General features: G+C 42.0%; 1 protein-coding gene across 1 annotated transcript in view; it reads left to right on the top strand.

Moving 5' to 3' along the window:
• Window positions 1-26862, top strand: part of MTAP (methylthioadenosine phosphorylase) — a 493615-nt gene that overhangs the window by 225475 nt on the left and 241278 nt on the right. The window contains exon 4 of the mRNA XM_069626004.1: window positions 791-958. Coding sequence (XP_069482105.1) covers window positions 791-958 — 168 coding nt within the window. The remainder of the gene's footprint in view (window positions 1-790; window positions 959-26862) is intronic.

Raw genomic sequence — 26862 nt, forward strand, 5'->3', positions numbered from 1 at the left:
TGGGTATAACTAGGATTGTTTTGAAGCAATAGTACAGATGCGCACAGCTAGGCATGGCTGCTCTCTGATCTTCTTTACTCTGAAATGGCACCTTCTACTCCTTTGCTCCTTTTTTGGGGGAAGGTGCTAGAGGCTGGTGCGCCATCCTTTTGCTCAACCTCTGAAAGATGTCTGAGGCGGGGCAGGGCATGTTGGTCTCTCTTTCCGGTTAATGTTTTCAACGTATGTGCTTTGTGGCATGCCGCGTTTACACACATGGGTGCACTCCATCTGCATGTCAGGGTTAGTCTGCTGATGGCAGAATAGGACAATTCTGCATATTTCTTTTACGCATCACCATAAATGTGTGCAATCTGCCAGAATCAATGCTGGCCTCCACTGCTGCAATGGCATCTCCCATTGCAGCAGTGGGTGACACCACTGCTGGTGTGCACTGTGCGCATGTGGTCTTGGCAGAGATCACCATTAATTCTAGACGTGTGTGTGGTAACGAGCCATGAAACCGGGGAAAATGCATGTGTTTAGCCCCATCACAGTATGCATGAGGTGAATCACTGATTTGTCTCTGGCATGTGTGGCGAGGGAATCCAACTGTGCTGGCAAATGTCTAGCCAATGGAAGTAGTATTAGTGGGGCACTTCTACGTGAACTTTACATCTCCGTCAGAATAAGCCTCCTTGTTGCTATAATCTGAAAGCAAATCCTTGGGGGGAGGAACTTTCATAGGCACCTTAAGAATAGTGTTGATCTGAACATGTTGTCAATGCCCCTATTTTGTTTTCTCTTCCAGGCATGGGAGGCAGCATACCATTTCCCCAACCAGCATCAATTTTCGTGCTAACATTTGGGCATTGAAAGAAGAAGGCTGTACTCATGTCTTGGCCACTACAGCTTGCGGATCATTGAAGGAAGAGATTCAGCCGGGGGACGTGGTCATGATTGACCAGTTCATTGACAGGTATGGTGACAGATTGAACACTGCCGCCCGCTCTCCCACCAAAACATTTGCATCCTGAGTTAGAACACTCATTGATATTTTATTTTAATATGAATCCATGCTATCGAGCGAACTTTCTACATCATTATGCGAAAAAATACATGCTATGGAGCTGCAGAACAGATGAACGTTTCTGGACAAAGTCTGTTGATATATAAAATATGCTGCCCGTGAATTCATAATTTGAAGCATTTGAAGCATTGCTCAAGATAGACTTAATAGTTCAAATTCTATATAAGAGTTAGAAGTTTAAATAGTGATGCAATCTCACAAAAGTGGAGTTGTTAGCTAAAATGTTCTAGTATACTTTTGAACATTTGAAACTTAATTAATTAGACAAAGTTCTTAATATTTGTTTAAAGTGGTGATTCGTCAAACATGCATACAGTTTTAAAGACTTGGAGTCACTTGTGAAAAAGTTGTAAAATATGTGTAGGTAATTTCCAAATGTTTACACTGATACTTAAATTGCAATGGAGGAGATTGTCAGAAGCGGGCGGCCAACTAGAGGGTGGTGCGGCTTGACAATCTGTTGTGAATGTTGTTTGGGACGTCATGAGGTGGTCTGTCTGGATCCTGCTGTACCAGAGTATCTTGCTACCGTGGTACGTCGGGCCCGGCCCGCAGTGATCGGCCAGTCACTGGTGGGCGGTCAGGATGGTCCTAGTGTGCGGAGGCGGCTCATGGCGGACTTGTGGCTCTGGTCGGCTTAGGTAGAAGCAGTGGAATTCTGGCCCTTATGCAGTTTCCCGGATAATCGCACAGTGGCCATGAGAGATTTTGTAGAGGAGGGGAGTTGGAAACGGCAGACAATTATTACCCAGGTTTATTTCCTTAGCTCGTGCTTTCCGGGTGGCGGTTGTACTTGCACAGCCTGCTTTCTGGCTCTTGTGGTGTCTGTGGAGTACTGCGTTTGCCTCCTATTTTGTCTTTGGCTTCCCATCTTCACTGGAGGCACTCCTTCACCCCTGTTCCTGTTTGGTGGCTGCCAGCAGTGAGCTTTATTGACGGCAAGCGATAGGTGCCATGGTGCCCTGGATAGCGCTGTTGTAAAATTGTGTGGTCCTGCGCTGCTAGCGGCTTGCTTTAAGCCCTTTCATAAAACGGCTGAATATCAGTTCCTGTTGCACTTTTATATTTGTACTTGCTTTGCACATTAGTCTCCGTTTAGCTTTGCATTGAACAAGTGTATAGAGCTACTGCCTCGTCAAGTGCATTGACTGATGACCGGGAAAAACAAAACTTACGCACTGTGCAGTAAAGGGGTCCTAATCAAATGGTTAAAATGCCCCAGAAAAGAGGATGTCTCATTAAGAAATCTAGTTCTGTAAGCCGGGAAACTTCACTGATTGGCAGCCTGGCGTGCCTCTCCACTGCAACACATTTTTCTGCATCTCATACTACTGGAGATGGATCACCTGCTAATGTTAATGCGAGTAGTTTATTGCCTTCTTATTATATTTCACTATCTGTACCTGACTGGGGTGCCTATCTATCAATTGGTGGGAAAAAACACTCCTGTTGACAGGTCCGGAATGGTCACGTGATAAGCTGTTGATGACTTCATCTTTGTCGGTGCCTGAGTCAATAAATTAATTTTCTCGGGAGGATAGCTCAGGGGCAACGTGCTCGCCTTAGAAGCAAGACCACACGGAGCACCACAGGTTCGATCCCCGGGCTATGCACTTAGAAACCTCTGGGTATTAAATATATGATATATATTATATAAAATATAAATATATCATCGTTATTGGCATGCCAGGCTGATTAAAACTTAAGTCCAATAAATAATAACTCTTGTTATATCCTGCAACGAGAATCAATTGGTTGAGGTACATGCAATTGCAATACTGGCCCTTCTGAATTTGATAATAATGTGTCTGCTGTTAATCTATCAAAATCACCAGACCTGGTTGAGATTACAGAAGACCTGGATGAAGAAAACCAGGAGGGGGAGGTTTATGATCAGTCTGACGCGTCAGGAATGGGTGGTGATGTCAGAGAAACACTTATGATTGTGAAAGCATTATTTACGTTATGTATGACAATGTCACAGAAACAAAATGACTTGAGCAATACAGTGGTTAAAATAGTTGATATCCTGGAGAATAGTGCTCCTGTCGATGATTCCATAATGAGACCTGACTTGAATAATTCTGAGTGCAGGAATGAGAATAATGTGCCTACTACATCTAGTGCTGTTGTATCAGCTGTACCTTTGGTTGCAGAGATGGGGGGAGATTTCATTGTGCCGTTAGTCTCTGGATCGATGCCCACTGAGGCACCAATATTGGGGGATGTTACTATGAGCTCTAGTCCAGTCAGTAAAACATTTTCCAAGAAAAATTAAAGAATTAAGAGACAGAAAAGGGTGTTAAATCGGTTGACTAAGCCTGACAATATGGCCAGGTATAATCCTTCTGGTTTAGCGAAAACGGTCACATCTGATATTGAAGTTTAATCTACTTCTACTGGTTATGATTGTATTATGCCTATGAAAGCTGTTGGTAAAGGCATAATCATTAAGTCTAATGCTGAAACTGGTCCATTAGATAATTGGATAAGAGCTTCTGTCAAGATATCTAAAGAGGGAGTGGTTAATGATACTAGCTCTTCATCGGACTCAGATTCTGACATCATGGACGAAAGCTTAGTGACTGGTGAAGACCCTTTGGTAGACATAATTGTTAAACCTAAACGTGTTTCCTTTTTATATAACAAATGGGTTAAGGATGATAATAGTACAGGCTCTAAAGTTATGAAGGTTTGTGCAGATGTGTTATCTAACGGAACTTCTGAGTTAGTACCTCCTCAATGTGAGTGTTTGCCCAAACATTCAAAACCTGACAACATTGGCAAAAAGTTGTTAGGCGTAATAACAACGCATTGTTGACTGAACTGTTTGCTACTAGCCAGAGCCCATTTCTTTTTTGCCATAATATCTTGAAATTACTTGACTGCATTCCCCAGCTTAATTCCATATCAACTAAGGATGTTGATTTAGTTGCAAACCCAGATAAAATGAATGCTTCAAATTGATAGTTTGTGAGTTTGATATCCCCTGTGATTGCGGATGTTGTGTATAATCGTGCACACAACCTTTGGAAGTTGGATTTTGAGTGTGAATAGCACCATGAGAGAGATTTCAGGGATATTAATGACGCTAAAGCCAAGAATCTGAATAATAGTCCTGAACAAGGGGCATTGGAGGCTAGACTTCTGCAGTTGATGCTGACTTTTGTCAGCAAATTAAACCTCAAGAAAACATAAATTAAAGCCATACCATCGCCGGCCTGCCCTTAGAGTCCAATTCTGTAAGATTTGCTATTACATCTTGGCATACTACAGGTCCTCATTCTCTCCTCGAGAATGAGATTGGCACAAAGATTGTTTGAGTCTGACGGAGATATGCATGCAAGGGAAATAGGGGCGCAGACCTTCTGGAGGCTTGATTGTTGGAGCTTAGTGTAAATACTCCATTGCAGAGTTTACTGTCTATTTCTATCCTTGTGTTTTGGCTGTTATGCTAGGTAACAGAAGAGAAGTGAACCATCTTATATTCCTTATTATCAAAATGTATATCCCTACTGATGGAAAATGTATACAGGGAATTATGAATTGTGTGGACACTATCCTTGCTGATTGGTGCTCTCGCTTCCCTGAAATATATTTTATGGTTGTTGGTGACTAATGCCATCTGCGATAACAATTATAACCCGAAAGGGAATTCTGACAATGAAGTTCTGAGGTTGAATATATTGCTGTAAAGTTATGGAATGGTATAGCTTGATCCCGTAGAAGCACGAGAAGGAGTTACAAATCAAAGGTGGGAGAGAGGTAATGCAAAATCTAGAATTGATTATATTTTTCTATGTAAGCAGCTGTCTTGTGAGATGGGAAATCTTATTCTGCTTAATAGTTCCATTAGTGATCATGTTGCCTTAAGAAGCAATATATTTGTTGTTCAAATCAATCAAAATGAAATTATGGATAATAATAATGTGGCATGCAATGCGAAGGGGAATAGATTGTTGTGGAACTCTGCCAAAATTGAGAAATTTAATATAGCCTTATCGAATAATTTAATGGACAAATTGGTATTCTTTTAAACCATGGGCACCTTGACTGATCTCAGCAAAGTGATTAAAGATTCTATTACTGGGACCTATCGGATTATGTTAGATGTCAATAACCCTTGAGTGGTCCTATGGGATGAGTCGATTAGGACTTACGACACTGATTGCTCTTGAAGAAAAAGTAGGTGAGACGTGAGATGAGACTTCTATTGAAAAGTCAGGGTGATCTGGTAAATATTAAGAAATGGGTTGCTATGTTAAAGACCAAGTTTAAACATTGGTTATAATTACATAAGTGATTCAGTAGCAATCGATGCTCATTGGCATATTGTTTTTTTGGCACTCAGAAACAGGGATGGGCGCACATTTTCCTACTATTGTAGGAAGCATATGTTGGTGAATGATGTGAGAGAAGTAAATCCAATATCAGAGGTGTGGGCGAAGTATGTTAAAGCAATATATTTTAGCAGGAATAGTACTCCCTATGAAAAAATGGACAAAAGAAAGAGCTCAGCAAGGTGATATTTGCCAGGACATGTCAATAAACTAAAACCATCCAGGGCTCCTGGTGCTGACAGGATATCTAATGTGGTCATTATGGCTAACGCTTGTATGTGGGCGAACTTATTGTATGCTCGATCCGGTACTATTCCACTTAGTTGGAATAGATCTTTAATTGTACCAGTGTTCAAAAAGGGAGATAAGATTATTACCTGAAAATTATCGTCTATTGGCCCTCTCTGATTCTGTCCAAATGTTTTGCTACATGCCCGTTGATTAAAGTGAACCAATGGGTTAAGGAAGAAAAATGTGAGGAGTTGTAGTCAGATGGGATTCAGGAAGGGCCATGGTACCCTGCATAACATTTGGGTCTTAACCAATCTTATTTGAAGTACATTGCACCTTAGAAATCAGAAATTATACATACGTTATGTTGATTATTCGAGAGCTTTTGAACCTGTGATTCAACTAAGGCTGTGGGATGAACTTAAAATCATGGTGACTAACTAATGGTTTCCTTCACCTTGTTGAACAAATCTATATGGATACTTCAGTAAAGATTAATAATGATGACCTTTTGTCTTCATCGATTCCCACTAAGTAGGGGGCGAAGCAGGGTGTGTAATGGCCCCTTTGTGGAACAATGTTTATGTATTTGATATGGATGTTGTATTTAGAATATCAGCAATCATCCCCCAAGGGTGGGTATGACAGCGTTAACTTGGCTATCTTACACTGATGACATCATTCTATTGGGCAAGACAGCAATTGGACTTCAGAAGTATGTAAGCTCTATTAAGTTACCCTAAGAGAAAATGGGCTGGATATTAATATTAGTAAGAAAACAATCATGAGTGTTGGTGGTTTGAAGGTGAGTGACACAATGTTTGTATGGAGGATATGTGATAAACTGGTATGACTAAAAGTATTTAGGTAGTACGGTTGGGCACTGTTTACGTGCCACTGTATTGCATAAATCAATTTTCCCTAAAGTGCTTCCAAAATACCAACTTATCAAATCCTTCATTTCTGTCAAAGGTGAGTTCTCTCTGGGTGGTATGATCAAGTAATATGTTGCCACTATAGTACCTTCTGTACTGTATGGGCTGTACGTATTTCAGTAAAAGGAAATTGGGTGGATCAAAAGTTCACAAGGACGGTTGTGGCATTTCACATAATAGTTGCCTAGCTCTATCCCGGTTGAGGCTCTATGTTGTGAATTGGGCCCAACTTCTATTTTTACCTAGTGGAGAATATCCAGAAGGTTGTTCTATCTTAAAATGGTAAATGTGGAGGTGGATGGCTTGCCTCTGTTGGGTCTAATTAATAAGTTAAATAGGTATACAGCCTATGCCAATGTTAAATATATTACTGAGATTGAGTATTTTCATGAGGCCATTGGGCTGACCATTAAACTGCTGTTAAATCTAGGATTGATTATGAAAGCGCTCAAAGATAAAGCAAAGATTTGGGATAGAAGTGAGCTGTCCAGATATTCTGCCTAGAAACGTAGTTATTATATAAGGCAGAGATTCTAGTTTCCTAATTCCTTTTCTTGTATTATTAATACTCAAAATGTTCAAGTAATAATTTTACTATGCATCTTTGTTTTAATGTTCTTGGTACTATGGACAATCTTGGAGCATGGTCTAAACACCAAATTCTTAGAGGCTCTGCAGACTTTGCAAAATTGTTGTAGAAACTGCTTGAGATGTGCAAACAGTGTGAGAAGCTCAGTCTGAAATACCTAAAGGGATATAGCCGGTATGTTGGGAGCATTGAGAATATTGTGCATGATCAGTTTTGGCCTCAACTTTTATCTGGATCCCCTTTAATTGTAGCTGCTGCTGCTCATCACATCTGGATCTAATTTGAAAGTATGATTGGATGTGTTGTCAAATAACTAATTATGAATTCTCATTTTTGCCTTGTACGTTTTAATAGCTGAAATTATACTGTATATATTTTCTGATATTTTATTGTAGATATTCAACAGTTAATCAAGATGTTTGATTGTATCTTTGAGGGGTTTCCCTGCCTCAACTAAAATACTAAGGGGTCGGTCAGATGTCGCCCTTTACCAAAACTGCGCCTTTGCACAGTACCAACATCTCGACCTCCATTACCCTGACTAAGAGCAGGGGGTGTCCCCCGCGCCCCTCTAGTCGGGATAATGGGGGCCAGGGAGGGGACCCCTGCTTCTATTAGATGGCGAGTGGGGGACAAGAACGTTTTAGGAAATAAAATTGAAAAAAGGGGACTGCCGACCCATGTAACTGGGAGGGAACTGATGCCGCAGGGATAGTAAGTAGTCGGCGGCACACTTACGAGTGTGCTGCCGAGACGGTAAGTGCGTTGGAGGGGGGGAGTGGGTAGGGCAATGCAAGGCACAGTGTCACTGTGCTGCACTGTAATGGAAGTCAAAATGTTTGTGGTCGACATTACGGGTGGTGCAGTGATCACATTTGTCATGTGTCAAAAAACCTTCTTCTATCCCTTACTCTTAAAGCTAAACTAAAGATAAAGTAGACTTTCTTGGTCCAGAAGAATGACTCCCTTCTTCTGGATTTGGGATAAACGCACTTCCGGGTGTTGGTTCCTTCTTAGAGGGACTGGTTCCCTTCCCCGGGTCAATTGTCCTCCAACACCAAAGGTAAAGTCCAAACCCTTCTCCTTGGCAGACACACTGCCTATCTCTAAACACTTTTTTTAAATCAGAAAGTCTTTACAGTTCTGGTTACCAGGAGAATGACTCCCTTCCCCTGGTCTTTCTTGGTTGCCAGAAGAATGACTCACTTCTCCTGGTATCTTGGTTTCGGGTTTTAAAAACGCCAGGGGGGTGTACCTCCCTTCCCCTGGCCTTTGCTCCACTTGCTTTACCACAGTTTACAACACCAGGGGGTAATTACTCCCTTCCCCTGGCTTCTCTTGTACTTGGTTTCTCAGCCTACAACATCAGGGGGAATTCACCCCTCCCCATGGCTTCTCTTATATTTGGTTTCACAGTTCACAACACCTGGGGGAATGACTCCCTTCCCCTGTAGTCTTTATGCTTTAGTTTTGGCAGACCTGGTCCACTCTCCTGCCAGGTACTGCCATGAAGATTACTTTGGATGGATCTTCTTTTGTGGGTACGTGTCCTTGGCCCTAGTGTTTCTATGGCTTACTTCAGGCAGATCTGGTTCACTCTCCTGTAGGTACTGCCCCGAAGAAGTGCATTTCTCTGCCTCCTCTTTTGTGGGTTAGAATCCCAGACCCGTGGCTGTGCTGTTTTCCCAGGGGTTCCCTCCTCGCATCTGTTTGTGTTTGGAGTACTCCATGACTCCCTCAAACCTTCACCAACCATCTCAGCAACCTTGGTACCCTTTTGGTTCTTGCTGGCTTTCTCCGGTAGGTTTGGGGCTTCTTCCAGCTCAAAGCTTCCTTACAGCTCCCTTCCCCAAGTACTTATGTCTTCCGTGTGGTCCTTCCTCGTTGTACCGAATAGGGACGTCATGGCTCCCTTGTTCGCATCCTGACCGGCCGTCTCTGCTCTGTTCTCCGCTGAACCGCCTCCTTGTCTGTGGTTCCTCCAAGGAGGGCGTGACACATGAGTAAGTCCTTCCTTCCTCTTTATTCTGAATGGATACAGACAACTAGAATGTCCATTCAAGTTCTCATTCTGTCACCTTCTCCTTGTCTCCGTACTTGTCAAGGGAGTCATCCTTAGGTAGTCCCTACTCTTCCTCATCTCAGTGGATATTATGTCATTGGCCCTACACAGGTACATGGGGGTACTAGATTAAGTGGTAGGGTCTATGGGGTATAGAGGTTGCTAGGGTGTTGAGTGTCATACCGTGTTCTCTTGATGTCCTCCCTTGTCAAGTCTCCTCCCATGGGATTGTAAACATGCAGATCCAACATTCACAAGGGGGCGCATTCACAAACTGAGGGTGATGTAAGGGCCACGTGGTCGGTAACCTCTCTACGCATTTAATGTATACACAGTGTCTCACACGCCAGGGAGCTGTTGCTGCACAAAAAACCACACGGGAGAATTTAGGTCAAAAGATGGGCCTTATAGCATTTATATAGAAGAGCAAATAGGTAAGGTTTCCCTTAATATATAGATTTAGTGGCGTTGGGTAGAGGTGTAAGTGGTTTATGAACAATATGTGAACAATTGGGCAGCCATGTTTTTTAGGCCTGCAACATTTTTAGCTGTGTTTTTATTCTGCAGTGAGCAGAAAACTAGACTAGCGAAGGTCAGGATGGCTGAGGATGCTAGACAGTATCTAGTTAACTGTTGCAAGGGGAGTTCTTTCTCATGGGTAGGGTAGCACAAGTGTTCCCATCCTGTAATGTGAAGGCCACAGTGCCATGTACTTAGAAGCCCATGCAAGCTTACTAAGGTAAAATCGAATTAATTAAATACAGCAAATTAAAATCCAGCAACAGAGCCTTGTGCTTTTCTTTTCAAGCACAGTTGGCAAAATGTTGTGAGAAGGGAGTTTGGAAGGTAGCAGGGCTGAGCAGGTGCAGAGCGTGGGGTTGCGGGGGCAGAGACAGAGAGATCCAATCGGAGGGACGGGACTGGGTGTGCCGCAATGTTCTTGACGTGTGGCTCCTCATTGGTCAGGCTCGGTGAGATGTTTGAACTCATGCTGAAGGTACAATTAGCATCGAACTCGTTATCCCCACGTATATTGAAGGATGCCAGCCAATGAGAAAGTAGAGGTTTTTTTGATGGGTCGGCACATGTTGACGTCATTGAGGGATGACCTCATGAAGAGGTGTTATGTTTTCTGTTCCAAGAATTAGTTCAACCATTCAGCATGTACAATGTATAGGTTTCCTTAGGGGCCTGATAACGAGCACCCAATCACATTGTTGGAGCTGCCCCCAAAATGTAACGAATGTGATGTATGCAAATGTGTGCTTTCTCTCCTTAAAATGGACCGTCCACTAGAGGCGGGTCGAGAAATGTTTGTCCAGTTCAGTTCCACTGAGCTGTCCGTTATTTCTCCCAGCTGGTTGGCCAATAAAGCTGTGTTCTTTCTTGTGCTGGTGTGCACTCTTTTATGACTACTTTTGTACCTCTTCCTGGATTACTTGGTGAGTAGAGCCGCTGTACAGGATCCTCCCACCCCCAGGGGGACCATCGAATAGCGGCCTGCCCTCCCTGGCCTCATCGGAAGGGGCTTCCTCTCCGAGAGAAGTGATGACATTTTGAAATTCGTCACAACTCGTGGTTGCATTGTATTTTTATTGTTGTGTTACAGTTGTATTGATTAACCATATACCCACTAAAAAAATAATTTCATAAAGTTAAATAGCAATAAATACTTTTATTTCATCAAACTTTGCATCAGTTAAAAAATATAAAATATGGGAATTTATAGAAATGTCGAGTAGAGCAGAAAACTTGTTTGTAGAGTGTTTAAACAAATTGGAAGACTCCAATTTAAATTGTTATTTAAAGGCTACAGTAACAATAGGATTAGGTTTTCTAAATATTTGAAAATGTACAAAAAATAACTTTTACAATTTACTTCAATAGGCTTTAAGGTCTGTCAATGCAATTTGGATTTATTTACCTAAAAATGCAAGCTGTTTCATTCATAAAATATTCTTAAAATCAGGACAATTTCTCAAATCGAAACCAAATTGTTCTAGCAGCTGTAAACAAAATTCACAAAGGACAACTATTGGCATACTTTGATAGTACAACTGCAATCCTCTTGGAGTAACGAGGCTCATTATTTACCTGTATTTAGTGTTGGAGGACATCCCTTTGGGATAAGAACATGAACTGTCAAATCCTTCTCATCCCATAGAGGGCAGAAACAATGTGGACGTTCATGCCCTTTGCACTTCAGTGGTTAAACAGACATCTGTCTGGGACGAAGTCATCTACTGAATTCTGGGTACGGTTCTGGCTTTGTCCACTGCTCTACAAAGTAAGTACCAAATGCTGTGAAGGGGAATATCAGACCACAGTGGACGATACTGCCCCCTAATGTCAAGAGAATAGACGTACCAGTGTAATTGTGGCACTGGTTCACAATGGTTTGCCTGGCCCATAAACGCCCTGCATGCTCTTGAAAGATGTCATACTGGCATTTCTGTAAAGTGCAATGAACCTATAAATCACAAGCAACGAAATGGGCTTTACTCTGCAATCATATTTTGTAATATCAGCAATGGTCCAAATATTGTTTTATTTTTGTTAGAGGCTCCCTATTGCCCCCTCCCCACAAACAAGATGGTGCCACCCAGAGAAGGGCCTTGGTTGGCTGGAAAATACAGGTGGTACACAGTGTGTTCTTACCCATTCTTCCAGCCACCTGATTGGCTGAGCACCCTTCCTCGGGTGCAAATGTAAATTCAACTTCATGGTAGAATACAGAGCCAGGCAGATTCCGCCATCTTCTCTCTGTCTGCAGAGGTTGAACCACAGGAGGAACAGATTTAAGAGATCAATAGCTCATAGATTACTGCAGACTGAGATGTTGATGTCTCTAATTGGCTCCTTGTGTGTTTTGTTGACTCCCAACATTGAAGGTTAAGACCTGCCACCTGAGATGTAGCAGTAGCCTGACTGGTGATAAGGAGTCGATGCCTGGCCCTCTGAATTTCATCTTCTCAACTAGGGGAAAACGTGTTCAATTGTTCTTGTTTTTTTAGTGAGGATGAAATGGAGAGAATTTTTAAAAAAAAATTATTTTATTTTAGTGGTGAGCTGCAATAGCGAGAGTCCAACCACAGGTCTTCTGTTGTTTTCGGAGCTATGCCCTGCATGATTAACTGGTAGCACTGCAGACGAACAATTAACCCTTTTAGTCTTCTTCCTGGGTGGGACAATTATCATCTGCAGTGGCTATTGGTCTGTAGCAGGCATTTTTAAATCGTGAGGTGATTTACTGGGAAGTGACCCTACTTTAGTCTATTTTGATTTTATCATGTTTTTACCTGATTATTTCTTTTTTTTTTATAGACTTTTTGGGCAAAACAAAAAAGTGTGTACACGGAATATAATTTAACATATTGTTCTTCCTTAAATATTGGGTGGAATAAATTCAAAACGTAGCCACGTGTTAGTCAACTACTTTATCCTTCAGTTACAAATGCCACACCTCTTTAAGTTCTAAAAGCGTCTATGTTCATCCTGAATCACCATATGAAATCATTTCAGACTCCGCCCACTTCCGCAGTTAAGTGGGCAATTGCTTGCACAAGAAAGACCACACCTCAAATATTACTTCATGTCGGTTGGAGCCTCTTCTCAATTCCTCATCTCACTAATAGAACTGCTCTCAGGGGGCAGTGCACCCATCACCTATCCCCAGGTGGTGATTATTTTCTACTATCGATACAGTAAAGCCCTGGCCATTTCACTGTTTTCATGAATTGGGCCCCTAGCTAGACCGAGGACAACTAACAGGAGGTGCAGCACGCAGCAGGCGCGGCACCATTTGGCTAATTGGGCTACATCCCTCCCTGAAATTCTGTGCTGGCACTCGGTGGGGGGGGGGGGAACTCGCTCGCCTCCCGAGTTATGAAGGGGATGAGGAGGCCAGTGATGAACAGTATAAGGGACACAGCTCTCCCTGCACTTTAAGAATGGGCTGGCCATTACTGTTTGAACATATTGTTTAGACGGCACGTTTTACGTGTGAATGTTTAGCCCATTGGAACTGTGATAGGTTTGTTTCCATCTGTAAGACCACTAACTGCTTCAGTGACCCACTGACCTACCAAATCTGTTCCTTTTTCTAAGATAAACTGGACCACAAAATGAAAATTATTTTAAACTGTTAAGTTTATATCTATAATGCCTGCTTGCATTAACACCCAAAGAAAATTGTTTTTTGTGTGGACATTTTAAAATTCTTCACATCATTCTCAATAATAAGTAGTTTGTGTCAAACAATGGCAATAGGCAGGTGCCGTTTTCCACACAGTGTCTTTGTTATATGCCTTTATGTCCCGAATGTGCAGTGGTAAAACACAGAGTAAATTTTTCGTGCACACATTATTTAGTATTCTGTTACTTGCATTGCATTCCTGATTAGGAAAATTAAGCTACAATCGTACACTTTTTTTCTATTTTATAATGTTGTATATGTTGTAAGGTTGCTTTATTGGGGAAGTGTGTACTTTGGAAGTAATCTTAATTAACTCAGAGTAAGATTGTAGTTATTGAAAGTAAAAACTTAACTAATATCTGTAACATCTGGAGCTCAGAAGGCACGTGGTCAAGTGACTAAATAACAGAGGTTTAAATCCCAGCTTCACCACTTTACCAAGGTGTGTGATCCTGGGAGAATCATGTAATGTCCCCTGTTCCTTAGCTGCAAAATTGCTAGTACCTACTAGTTACTCACTCTACCGTATTCACATACAGCCCAACTCCTGGTTTAATAGAGTATAGTGTTGCTTCATATATTATAATATTAATAGTGACCAGCAATATTTTGCCCACCAATTTGTTTTTCTCTCGATTTACTGACGCAGCAACCCCACAGCTTTCCTCGGTCTGAAAAGTGAAATAGATTTCTACGATCATTGGCACCTTTGTTTTGGATTTGTGTCTATACATACCTGCAAATAAGCACATACTAGGGTCTCTGTCCTCAGAATAACCCTCTGTTTTATTCGGTGTCTGGATAATTTTGGCTCACTCATATTAACCAAAATTGGCTTCTTCCCTTCTGTTCCCTTGTGACGTAGGTGATCGCCATTACTGTTCTGCCTCAACACACTCCTGTGCATTTCCCTCTGCCATAAAAAAGCTTGTCCCTGCCGAAGTGGTCCGAAGGAATGTCCCCTTTCCTCTCCATTCCAACTGTTCCAGGAGCCTATTGGAAGGTTACTTGTAATCTCAAAACCAAACACACACCAACATTGGAATTGTTTTGAGCAAGATTTTATTTTATTTAATACCAGAATGCGCATTTACAATCAGAGTATTGCAATCCGAGTGTATATGAGTTGTCAATTGTGTAACATAATGTTAAAAGCCCTTTAAGACATTTTCTATAATATAATAACTAATAACTCAAATAGCATGAATTAATTTACACATACGCGAGTTACTCAGATGTATTGAATAGAGGATTGGATAGAGGGAAGGATGAAGAAGGGAGGAGAAGGGGAAGAAAGAAAACAGATTAGTAACAGAGTAAAGCGAAAAACAATAGAGATACCAGTATATCTGTAAATAGTGCAGACATTATAATAGTTAGTTGAGTTAAACATTTGTATTATTTTTCGTGTTTGAAAGAGAGAGAGGGTGAATCAGCAATCCACTTCTCCAGTCTATGAACATCACATATATTATTGCCCCAGCCTTTTATGGAGATTTTGGTCAAATCTTTTCAGTTAGATGTAATTAAACACATTGCAAGAAGAATAAACGGATCCAAAATTACAGGATGATGTAATCTTACTCTCATTGAAAGCCAGGCTACCAAGTAGGAGATTGGTTAAATTAAATGGAATGGAGATTTTGAAGTTTTGTCGAAGGAATGTCCAGACATGGTTGCAGAAGGTGTTACCCAAGGGGCTATCAAAAAACTTATATCTAAAGGATCCAGATGTTGAATGACCGGACCAGCATAAATAATTATCTGCCAATTTTGATGAAAAGAGCTTCTGAAGAGTAATAAATGCTTTGTGTAAAAAGTAAAGGGTCTGGGTAGATTTGCAGATGTGGATATAACTTTAATCTTGGACCATATCATGAACCACAAATCATTAACTGCACAGTCTTCTTCCATTGCAATTCAGATGACCACAAATTATTGGGGGCTCTTTCTGACATTACTTTATAAAGGTTGGATGCTTTGATGGCGTCGGGAGATTCTAGATGCACATTTATTTTATTTTATTTATTTTATTTGGATTTATAACCAGATCTACACGTAATTGCTGGGAATCCTTTCTACTGCTAGCATCTAAACATGCATTAATAAGATTAAGGTATTGGCTGAGAGGAAATGTTGGCAATGAGAATTTGGTTTTAAATTCTTCTGCAGAGAGGATATCACCTCTCACAATTATTTGATGTATAAACTTAACACCCTTATTAATCCAGACTTTACGGAATTTAGGTTTGTCATTTAAAGTAATATATTTATTGTACCAAATAAAGGGAGAGAGAGCCTCAGCAGGGTTATTGATTTGATGAAACAAAGTCTTTGAAATTAGAGCTAGTGAGGCAAATTGTTTTAGAAAAGCCCATCTTGGATCCATTGAACATATAAATTATGTCTTTGATATCAAATGGTGAAACAAGAACATGTTCAACAGTTAGCCAGTTAGGTGGGTTAATGTCAACATTAACGTGGAACCAGTTTTTGACTTGTTTGAGAACAAAGGCCCTATGATAATTTTTGAAATTCAGAAAATTGACACCACCATTGGCAAATAGATATTTTAGTTTGCTAGAAGCAATTATTTCTTTTTCTTGGGACCCCATAGAAAATCAATGTGTCTTTTCAATAGATTTGAAAAAAGAGGATGGTGAATGTGAAACCTTTGTAAGTAGTATAATATCACAGGTGTGAACATCATTTTAATGGCCTTTAATCTTCCCCACCAGGACAGGTATAAGGGGGACCACATGGTTATGAATTAATTAAATATTGATTGTAATTTTTGTAGGTTAATTTTATTAATTTGAGAAAGGGATATACCTAGATACTTACCAGAGGCAGAATTCCAACTGGGCAAGATCATCTTCAACACAGTAGGGATTAAGCAGGAACATTTCTGATTCATCTTTGTTCAACCTATAACCCGAGAACTGGGAGAAAATGTAAATCTTATCTAATACATCGGCAAAGTGTTGTAGTCGGATTGTCAAGGAAGATCAATATTTCGTCCACATAGGCGCAGCTAACTTAAACACAGATCTCCCACATCTAATACCAACAATGTCTCTATTAGTTTGAATTCATTCTAATGGTGGTTCAAGGGCCAAAATTAATAAGATAGGTGAAAGGGGACATCCTTGTCTGGTACCTGTGTGGAGGGAAAACCTAGGAGAAAATTGATTATTGATAAAGATTGAAGTTTTTAGATCCGGGTATAAAAGCCAAACTAATTTAATATAACCATCTCCAATGCCATGCCATTTTAAGGCTTCAAACAAAAAATCCCATTCTACGCAGTCAAACGATTTTTCCGCATCTTATGCAATTGTCAATTTTTTTTTTTTTAAAGGTGAGTCTTCCTATTTATACAGAGCAAGAGGTTCATAAACAGTCTGGAGTTCGCTGATATTATTTTGCCTTTAACAAATCCTACTTGATCCAGGTTAATTAATTTATACAAAGATGATTCTATTCTATTGGCCAACATTTTTGCAAAAAACTTACAGTCAGACTTAATTTGTGGGATTGGCTTATAGTTATTGGGTAATTCACTATCTTTATTGTGCTTGGGAAAGAGGATCACAAGGGCTTTGGTAAAGGAGTCAGATGACTTCTCTAATTTTTGTCAAGGATCTTGATTGTCGTGTGGATAAGGAACACCTCCGTCCCCAAGTACCAGCCAGAGAGGAAAAAACACTCACTGGCCTATCATTGAGACCACAGGTAACTGGATCAGCAGTGCCGGGGACTCCTGGTGGCTGTAAGGAAAACAGACTAGTAAGGTATACAACAATAAGAGTAAGAGTACCAAGGGGTAATGGAATGTGACCTACCTAGAGGAGACCCGTGGGAGTAGTGGAAGAGAGGAAGGTTGACAGCCTCCAGGGACCGGAGGTGCGTCCCCACCCTGGACGCTGTGTGTGCCTGCAGGGATCCTTAGGGCTAGTATGATCCAGGCAGGCTCGAGGGTGAGAGCCCCTGTAGATGTTATGGTCCTGAGTTGAGAGCTGCAGATATTCCAGTAGCAAAAGTAAACAAGGCTTGGTAGCAAATAGGGCAATCTGATACACAGTCCTTTGTACAGTTCGAGGTCGAGTTTCACAGAGAATCCAGAAGGCAAAAGGTGTCCAGGGGAGTTCCAACAGGCAGTCCAGAGAAGCGTAGCCAAGAGGTCAATAGCACCAGGTAATCCGACAGAAAACAGGAAAACGCGGTGATGCTGGTCCACAAAACACAGCTGAGAAGCGAGGCGCAAGGTGTTCTGGTTGCTTTTAAGCATGTTGCTGCGGCAACAAGTCACGTGACTGCTTACGGCATCGATGAACGGCTGCAGGTGCTCTCCAGGCGTCCCGCGGTCGCCAGGGCAACCGCCAGCGAGACCGCAGTGAATGCCAGAGAGGCCGGGATCTGAGCGGCCGGGAACCAACCCTTCTCTGATATCTGGCGGGATGACATGCAGCACGGAAACGACCATGGAGACGGTGATCGATAGTGGAGCCACGGGAGGTAAGTGGACCCGGTGCTTGCGACCTGGGCGCCATGACAATTTTAGAGAAACATTTGTGAAGAGATTCTAGCTTATGTGAAAGTGTAGAAGAGAAATGTGCAAAATATCCATAAAAAACCATCGGGCCCAGGGGCTTTGCCCTTAAGATCTTTTATGGCTTTGGTAATTTTGTTGATATGAATAGGACCATCCAGGCTGCTTAAATCCATATTAACAGGGTGGTTGTGTTTCAATTGATCGAGGAAATCATTGAAGTGAATGTTAGATTGAGTGTGATCCAAGGAGTATACATTTTCATAGAATTTGGTGAAGACATCCAGGAAATCTGCATCGGAGAATACTATTTTGCCTGAGTCACTTTTGACAGCAGATATCCTAGATCGTTTTTTTAAATTTTGCGATACAAGGCTAAAACTTTACCAGCTTTATTGGATGATTGATATATTTTTAATTTAAATTTCAGGACCACACCGCAGGCTTGTTCGGTGAATTTATTGTTAGTAGAGAAACAAAGAGTTGGAATTTGTTTAAGCAAAGCATCACTCGTATTAGCAATGGACCTTTTTTCTAGAGCTCATAATTCATTATATAGGGCATAAAAATCTTTTTTGTCCTCTCTTTTTCTTTTAGCTACGAATGAGATATGTCCGCGTCGGGCTGTCTTATAGGCATCCCAGTTGTTGGCTAGAGAGGTGTCATCATCTTTATTAATATGAAAGAAAAAGTGATGAAATTCGAGAAAGGATTTTTGAAAGTTGACGTCCTGAAGCAGTGAATTGTTAAATCTTCATTTGCTTAAGTGGTTTTTAACGCATCCCAATTCTATCTTAGTGATTACAGGAGAATGATCTGATATTCATGAGCATTCAATAGTGGAGTCAATTATTGCGTTAACTAAAGATTTGGTGACACAAATATAATCAATGCGCGATTCTGTGGGAAGGAGTGAAAGGTGAAATCAAGATCTGTGGATGTAAGAAATTACATGTGTCAACAACTCCTATTTCCACTAACCATTTTATAAATTCAGTATGTGATTTGTTGTGTTTTAATTGATCTGGGGATCTTCTGTCAAGAAAGGGATCAACAACATTAAAGTCCCCACATATTATCAAATTGGGAAGATCGGATTGTAAAATTATTTGTTTGAACTCCCTCCAGAACTTCGGGTCATTGTTAGTGGGTCCATAAACATTAAGAATTGAGATCATTTGAGAATTAATTGTTAATTTAGCTAAAACCCATCTGCCATTTGAATCTGTGTCCTTATGTAGGACATGATAATTAGTACCTTTTCTGATTAAAATTGCCATGCCATTATGCTTAACATCTGCCTGACTAGCCAATACCTCACCTACCCACAATCTCTTAAGTTTCATGGATTCCTACAATGACAGATGTGTTTCTTGCAGACAAGCAATATTTGGTTTAAATCTATGAATGCAAGCTAGGACCCTTTGTCTTTTAATTGGGCTGTTAAGACCCATAACATTCCATGTCATACACTTCAAGGCCATAATCTAGGAAGAAATAAGAGTAGTAATGTTAACAAAAAATAAACATTCAGAACCAGTCTATAATCAGAATACTTTTCGCTTATACAGAGGTTTGCATACTCCGAAACAAAGGGAACATTCCAAAAAGTGTTAAAAAATGTTACAAATGGGTATAAAAAAACAGGAAGAAACGGAAAAATAAAAGGAGCAACATTGCGACATCTGACAATAGGGTGCTGTTGAATATAAACTTGTGGCTTGGAGGTGCTTGAAACATTCCCACCCAGCTGATATGAGGAAGTGAGATAGAGCAAATAATAAACGGCTCCAAGATCAGAGTCACAATGCCAAGTGCCATAAGGGGGTGTAGGCGCATCCCACAAAGGGTGAAACGGCAAACAAAAACCAGAGAACAAGACTGCTCCGAAGATCTTTAGATTGACAGTTGTAGAAGGATGATTATTCGAAGGAAGGGCCTTTTGGAGGTGAATCATACGACAGAAAATGGTGAGGAGAGAACAAAGATTATGTGTGAGTGGCGTTGCCTCTGTATTCATTGCTTCCATCTTTTGCAGTCTAATGTAGTTCTTCAAGTCAGATGGGTCCTCAAATGAAGACGTCTTGCCATTAATGGTGACCTTGAAAATGCATGAGTGGATCAAACCATATCCAGCATTTAATTGCTTGAGCGCATGACGATACAAGAGCATGTCTTTTTTCTGCTGAGCTGTGATTTTGGACACATCTTGGGAAATAAAGATCCTGTGGCCCTTCCAGGCAAGATGTTCTATTACTTTAGCTTTCTGTAGAATCAGATGGAGTTGAGTGTACTCAAGAAGCAAGAACATTATTGTTCTTGGTGTATGTTTCTTATGACTCTATCCTTTTAGGTCAATTCTATGAGCCCTTTAAATATTAAGAGCAATGGACGGCTGTAGATTCAAGATGTTTGGAATGGTTTTCCTAAGGAAGAGAGTGACATCGTTCACTTCCACTCCTCATGGAAAACCAAAGACATGAAGATTATTTCTGATTTCTATTTTCCAGGTCTTCATTTTGTTTCTGTAATGTAAGTATGGATTGCTCCATATGAGCAACTCTGTTGGCAAAGTCTTCAGCCCTGCTAACTCTTTTCTACTTCTTCAGTTCTGTTCTCAAAGCTTGCCCATCTTTCATCTAATTGCTGAGGTTTGGTGTTAGTGGTCTCCATAAAGGGTTTGCATGTTCATATTTCTGATAAAATAGTCTCAATATTTGATTCCAAGGTAGTTTGAGTAGGAGGAGGGGAGTCCTCTTGTGGAGAGATGGTTTCATGAATATGTTATCCATTTTGAACAGATATTTCCTTAAAAAGACAGATATCAGCCCTAATAATAGGCTAAAAGTACCTTGGATGTTAAATTTGCCTCAGAAGAGCGGTTAATGGAGTGGTTGCCTGTGTTGTAGACGACTTGTGCTTACCCGGGAAAGAACAGCGACATGCGTCGTAGCGCAATCCGATGTTGCTGACGGAAAATGCTGCGTCAGTCACTGCTGGGCACCGGTGCTTCAGGCCTTGTCGCTGCGTCATTTGGAACCATGGAAAGGAGCGATAAAATGTCCTTTTGTACTGCAGAGGTCTGGTACCTGAGGACGAACCAAGAGGAGGGTATGTATTTATAATCAAAGTCCCCTCTAGGTGCGATAGAATGTGAAGGGAGCGGAAGCTCTGATTCAGTCCACCATGCCGTGTCACGCTTGGCCACGCCCCAGCATTAGAATTGTAAAGCAACAATTGGAGAATTAAGAGTGTCAGACGTGTGCCACCTCACTGAGATTGTTGAGAGGGATTTTCGAGTGTTTGGCTATGTCTAGTGATTGTTCCATTCCTGGGGATGTCTGTGTGCAACAAGACCCAAACTTTGCGGGATGGTAACTTGGCAAATGGCAGACCAAGGGCTACTTTCAGAAAAGGGAGTCGTAGCTTGCTTCACACGTGCTTTTTTATGGATGTCTTGGCAGGCTCAGAATTATGATCTGGAGAGGTGCCCAGAGCGCTCCCATGAGGTTTGAGATTCATTCTAAACTTTCCATCCATCTCCTTTTTTGTTGTGTAGTGTATCGAGCCATTCCCGACAATTTTTTGAAAAGTCTGCCAGGTAGCAGGGTAGACCAATAAAGAAAGCAAGTGGAAGTTCTATTAGCCTCAGTCTAAAAGAGGAGGATAAATAATTGACCATGATTTCACGCAGGTATGTGGTGAAGGATAGATCTATCAAGTCCACTTACCAGACAGGACTTACCCACTGAGTAATGAGCTATGACAGATTCCTGTAAGATCTCGTATGATGGCTTAGGAGTTAAGCGGCTCCTTCAGAAATGTGTGCAACCTGTCACTTGAAAGCAGAACTTGATTAGGAACCAAAAGTGGCCCTTGAGAAGATTTCCAAAGGGGCACCATATTAACAAATATTGGAAGCTTTGTAAGAAATGATTTCCTTTATCCCACTCAAGAGGCTCACCGGGAAAAACATCCAGAGTTCCCTGTAGGCCAATCCACTGCATGCAGGAAGAGCCAGCTCGCTCTTCATCAGGGGACAATACATTAAGTAGCTTTACATAGTGGGTATTTTGAACACCCATTGTTACATTTCTACAAGGAGACCGAATCACAAAATTCTGTATCTAAAAATCCAGTTGATAAGAAATGTGCGCTTCAAGTCGCTTACCTCCACCTGCCCAATTGACTAATATTGAAGGAAAGTCTGTTTTTGGTGGGAGAAAGATAGTGTTGTAAAATATCAATATTTGTGACTGAGAAATTGGAGTCCCCTGCGAGAAAAGGGAGTGTTGGTCAGTATGTGTCTGAGGGTGATCAGCCAGGCCGAATCCTGCTGATGCGTGAGGCACAGAGTCTGGTCATAGAAGCGTACAGAAGCCAGCACCCAATAGTTTTTATGAAAGGGGGTTGTATGCCTTTTTTTTTTTTTTTTTTACATCCATTGAGGGTCACCCTGGTGGTTTCACTGAACTCTCCAGCTGAAAACCAAATGTTCCTGCCAGGACTCGCATCTGTGACCCTGCGATCAAACACAGAACCCTGAAGAAGACACGCCAGGCCACTGGACCTCATACCCAGCATGGTCACTCCAAAGACCTGCTGAAAATTAAGTACCATGGTCAGTGCCATATCTATGGCATATGTCCCAGGCCAATAAAGAAATAGTAGCGAGAAACGCTTTGCCAATTTTAGGAGCTTGTGAAATATAGTATTGATCTCGGTATGGGTTAATGGTCAAGTCACCTACATAGGTAGAATGGTTAATGGGTATCCTAACCACTCGCAACAGGAGCAGTGACGGACTTCACGGCGTATAATTTTTGCAATTCAGGTCATCAGATAATGTAATCCCCAAATAGGTAAGCCTCTTTAAGGATCCGGAGTGGGGTTGGGGAGTACAGGGTAGAGCCAGGAGCTTGGAGATTGAGCAGTTCCTGCAAATGTTGCAGGGCTTCCTCCAATTGTCCTCCCACATATTTTAATGGCCTGTCTAAAGCATCATATTTTACTAGTTACTTGACTGCAACCTGGGCCTGTGCTAGTGCCTATTGCTTGCGGAACAGTGCTATTGCTGTGGGTCGTAGTGCTGCTCTTTGACTACTTTTGAGGATCTAGCAAACTTGTTGTGGTGTCGGCACACTTTGCTTTTAATTATTGGGCTCCTGTGGAAAAATAGAATTTTCCCTGGGCTTTGCGGTTCTAGCCATATTATGTCCTCACCTGAGGGTCGCTTTGTGGTGCCACATCAGAGTGCAAAATCCACTGCCTTCGCCAGCGTGTTAATGGGGAACAGGTGCTGAGTGGAGGACTGCTGCTGCCCCATTTGATTAAATTTGTCTTGCAGTTCCCCCTTAATAAAACGTTAATGGGTGACTTACAAATAGGTAGAACCTTCTGTTTTTTTTGTTTCAAAATGTCCACAGACATGGGCCTTCTCGGATTCTGGTTGGGGGGCGGGGAGGAGGGGTGAACCTGAGATATGGTGGAAGCACCAGCCCTTGGATGAATCATCCCCTGCTTCCCAGATTGATGCCTATTGGGAAAGCACCTATATCCCATTGAAAACGTGTTCATGGTGAATAATATTGGGGCAGAGCCAGAGGGTGAAGGGAGGCTAAAATGGGGTGGTTCTTTTTTCCACCAGTATGAGTTACTGCTTTAATTGGGGCCTCTGCCTGCTCCATCACAGTGCACTGAGTGAGCCTCGGAGTTCAAGTAATATTGTGTGTCCTAGCCATACTGTTGCTCTAGAAGCATTGCGCCATTAACGTCACTGACAACTGTTCTCCAACCCGCTGTAGCTGCACTGGAATATAACCACTGCCGCCAGGACATTGTTTTCTCCCATGGGAATCCTGCAGCCATTACAGGGAACAGCACTGCGCCTTCTCTAACCCAGCAGGAACACTGATCAAGGTGTATTGCTACATAGTGCAATCCATCACATGATCTCCCTCTCTCTCACAGTACGTGACACATAAATCACCACTCCATTACAATTCCATGATGATTCTATAAAATTACATTTTCTCAGAGCAGCGAACATTCTCTATTGACTAGCTCTACCCCATTGTAGTGTTCGGCAAATTGTTTTGATATAACCTTACAGAGTGCTTCTAATTCATGCTTTCTTTGTCTCCTTCTCGTTACCCATCCTCAAGTGGCTGGCCTTCCACTTTGCCTGTTGGCAATCTCCATGGTATAGGTGACAAAAGAAAACAGTCTCCTACTCCACCCCTCACAACACACTTGCCTTCATGTATTCTTCATAACTGCCTTCTACATTTAAACATTTTGCTAAATTCCCTAGACTTAATCTAGAAGTTTTCTAATATGCCCAACCTACCTCGCATCCAAACATTGTGCTTCATTCTTTCCTGTGCTTCTGATCAAATTCCTGTACCTCGCCTGATGTTCGTGCACCCTTCCCAGCAGCTCCTTCCACTCAACAGAAATTGATCCAGAGAGATCCAACTACTCCAGCACAAGTTTGCTTGTGGGGACTAGTCATTTCAATGTCACAAGATGCAATATACCCTTTGCTGAGCAAAGTGTCTTGTGATAGACCCACCTCGTCGATCTCAGAACTCGGTACCAGCCAACCCCTCCGTCCCCCAATACTCTAGCTAGCTAAACACTGCTCTTAATGGTCCTGTTGACCCTTTCAACCAGACCATTTTGTTGTGGATAATACAATGGAGTAGTCAAAGGATATTCTGCTCTCCAAGAATGTGCCCATCTCCGAAGACAGAAGATAATGCCCTCCCTCGCCTCCCCTTCCAGCTCTGCCACAGATCTATAGCAGTGGGTACTGTTTTCTCAATGAAGGGGGTGGGTGAGTATTTATCAAAGAGCTGTTTCCTCCACCTTATCTGACACTCCCCAACTGAAGTCTGAGATGGCTGATACCAGGAGTACCCTACCTTCAAAACTAAGGGTGCTCGTCGAAGTCCAAAATAACTAGTCCTGAGACCAAATCCTAATCAACGAACTGCTGCTACCACTTAAGAAAATCTAACTAAAATGAAAAGGGAGGCTTGAACAACAGCCTTAGTGGATGCTTCAGCCTGGCCCAACTCGTAGAACACTTATCTTCAGTCTCAAAATGTATTTGGGTTGTTGGCACAGTTGAGTCTTTTTGTAGCTTGTTACTTTTAAAAATACAAATCCTCTGTATTGCCTTCTCTTCCCCTTTGGAAAAGAAGAATTCTTCTTCGCTTACTTTTCTTAAATGTACAAATGCTCAAATCCCTCCAGGATCACTTTTAACCCCATCTTCTGTGTCGCACCTTTGTAACACTGGGACTCCCCCAAGTCATGTGGCTCTCTGGTAGGTGTAATGGTTTTTAATAGACTTTAGAAATGTAGGGTGTCTGCCGGCTCAGGTATTGCAGGTTCCTGTCACCTAATTGGGTTTGCCAGCCTGGTTCCAGAGTGATCCCACTCCTTTGTATCGGTTTCACGTGGGAGTCTTTTTCGTCCACTTTTATCAGTTCCTCGTACCTCTGTCGGCTTTCCCAGCATGGTAAAAAGCACTCATATACTGTCACTCCATTATACAAAGGGTGTGTGTCCCTTCAATTCTTTCAGGTTATAACAGTTTTGTTGGCTTCTGCAGCCTTGATATACAGTGTTCGTATCTCTTTCAGTCCTTTCTATGTGGGAGCGTGTGCCGTTTAGTTCTCTCAGGCTGTTGTACCTTTTTGTGGCTTTCTCTCCGTGTTTCTTCGGTTTCTGTAATCTCCTTGTTTTTGGCAATCTTGGAATCCAGTATTCATAGCCCTCACTGGCTTTCTTCCGTCTGGAGCGTTCGCTTCCCTCTTGGTGCTCGTTCCGGTGGCAAACACACTTAGCGTGTGGCGCTCAGGGTCCCGGCTCATTTCCTTCCACTGGTCTCGGCGTCAGTTGCCTAAGGAGGGTCTTGTTTAGTGGGCTCACCTCCCTAGCTCCGGGGGGCGGGAGGATGTATGAATTGTCCAGATTCGCATCACCACCAATAGCATGCTCTCACTCTCCTTTTTGTCGACCCTCTATGAAAATATTTTTCATGGGCAATTTTCATAATGGGGGTATCGCCCCTTCTCTAAATAACAATTCCTTTGCTACATACAATTCATCTTAAAAGCTGCACCATGGTCTACATTGAAAAATGTTCAATAGCTGGCCAATCTGTTGTCCCAAATCACCTCACCTTGTGTCATTCGCCATCCGATCTGCCACTTTCTCCCCAAGTATCCAGTGACAAAACCCTTTTAACTGCCACAATTGTTTTCGAAAGCTTATTCATCATTTTCCACTTCCACCTCATTTGATGCTGGAAACGCATTAAAGGCCTTAACATTACACGGCGGCTGTTTTGGGAATGCTGCGCCCACTCAGTTCTCAACGCTCCAGTCGCTCAGTGTGCCTTTTGCTAGGCCCAGACACTTCTCTAAATCTGTCCCGTGGTAGCAGGCAAATCTTTTGGAAAAAAGTGTCCCTACTGTGTGTACAGGTCACGTTGGTAGGCACTAACAAATCTATGACGAACTTGTAGTGGGCTTTTGGGTCATGCATGTGAGAATTCATCCAATCTGAAGTGCCAGATCTTGTGACAAATAATGGGTTTATTCATCTGCCCATTTGGTGCCCTCTCGAGTGTTTTCGACCGGTTAATTCAGCTAGTTTGAGCCAATATATATCCCCCGATATAAGGCCATGCTCAATTCCTGTTCTTTTATGGGTTTTGCTAGGGTGTGAGAAACAGGCAACACATAGCTAACTCACTCAATTACTCTGTCCCCCCCCCCCCCCTGGCTGTTGGAGTAAGGGAAGACCAACCAGTGTACTGTGACAGCCATGTAGGCAATGATCGGATCACTGGTCCACATGTTCTTGCTTCAGTGG

This window comes from Ambystoma mexicanum, chromosome 6p (genome assembly GCF_040938575.1).
Source record: "Ambystoma mexicanum isolate Mex_15411 chromosome 6p, UKY_AmexF1_1, whole genome shotgun sequence".
NCBI lineage: Eukaryota > Metazoa > Chordata > Amphibia > Caudata > Ambystomatidae > Ambystoma > Ambystoma mexicanum.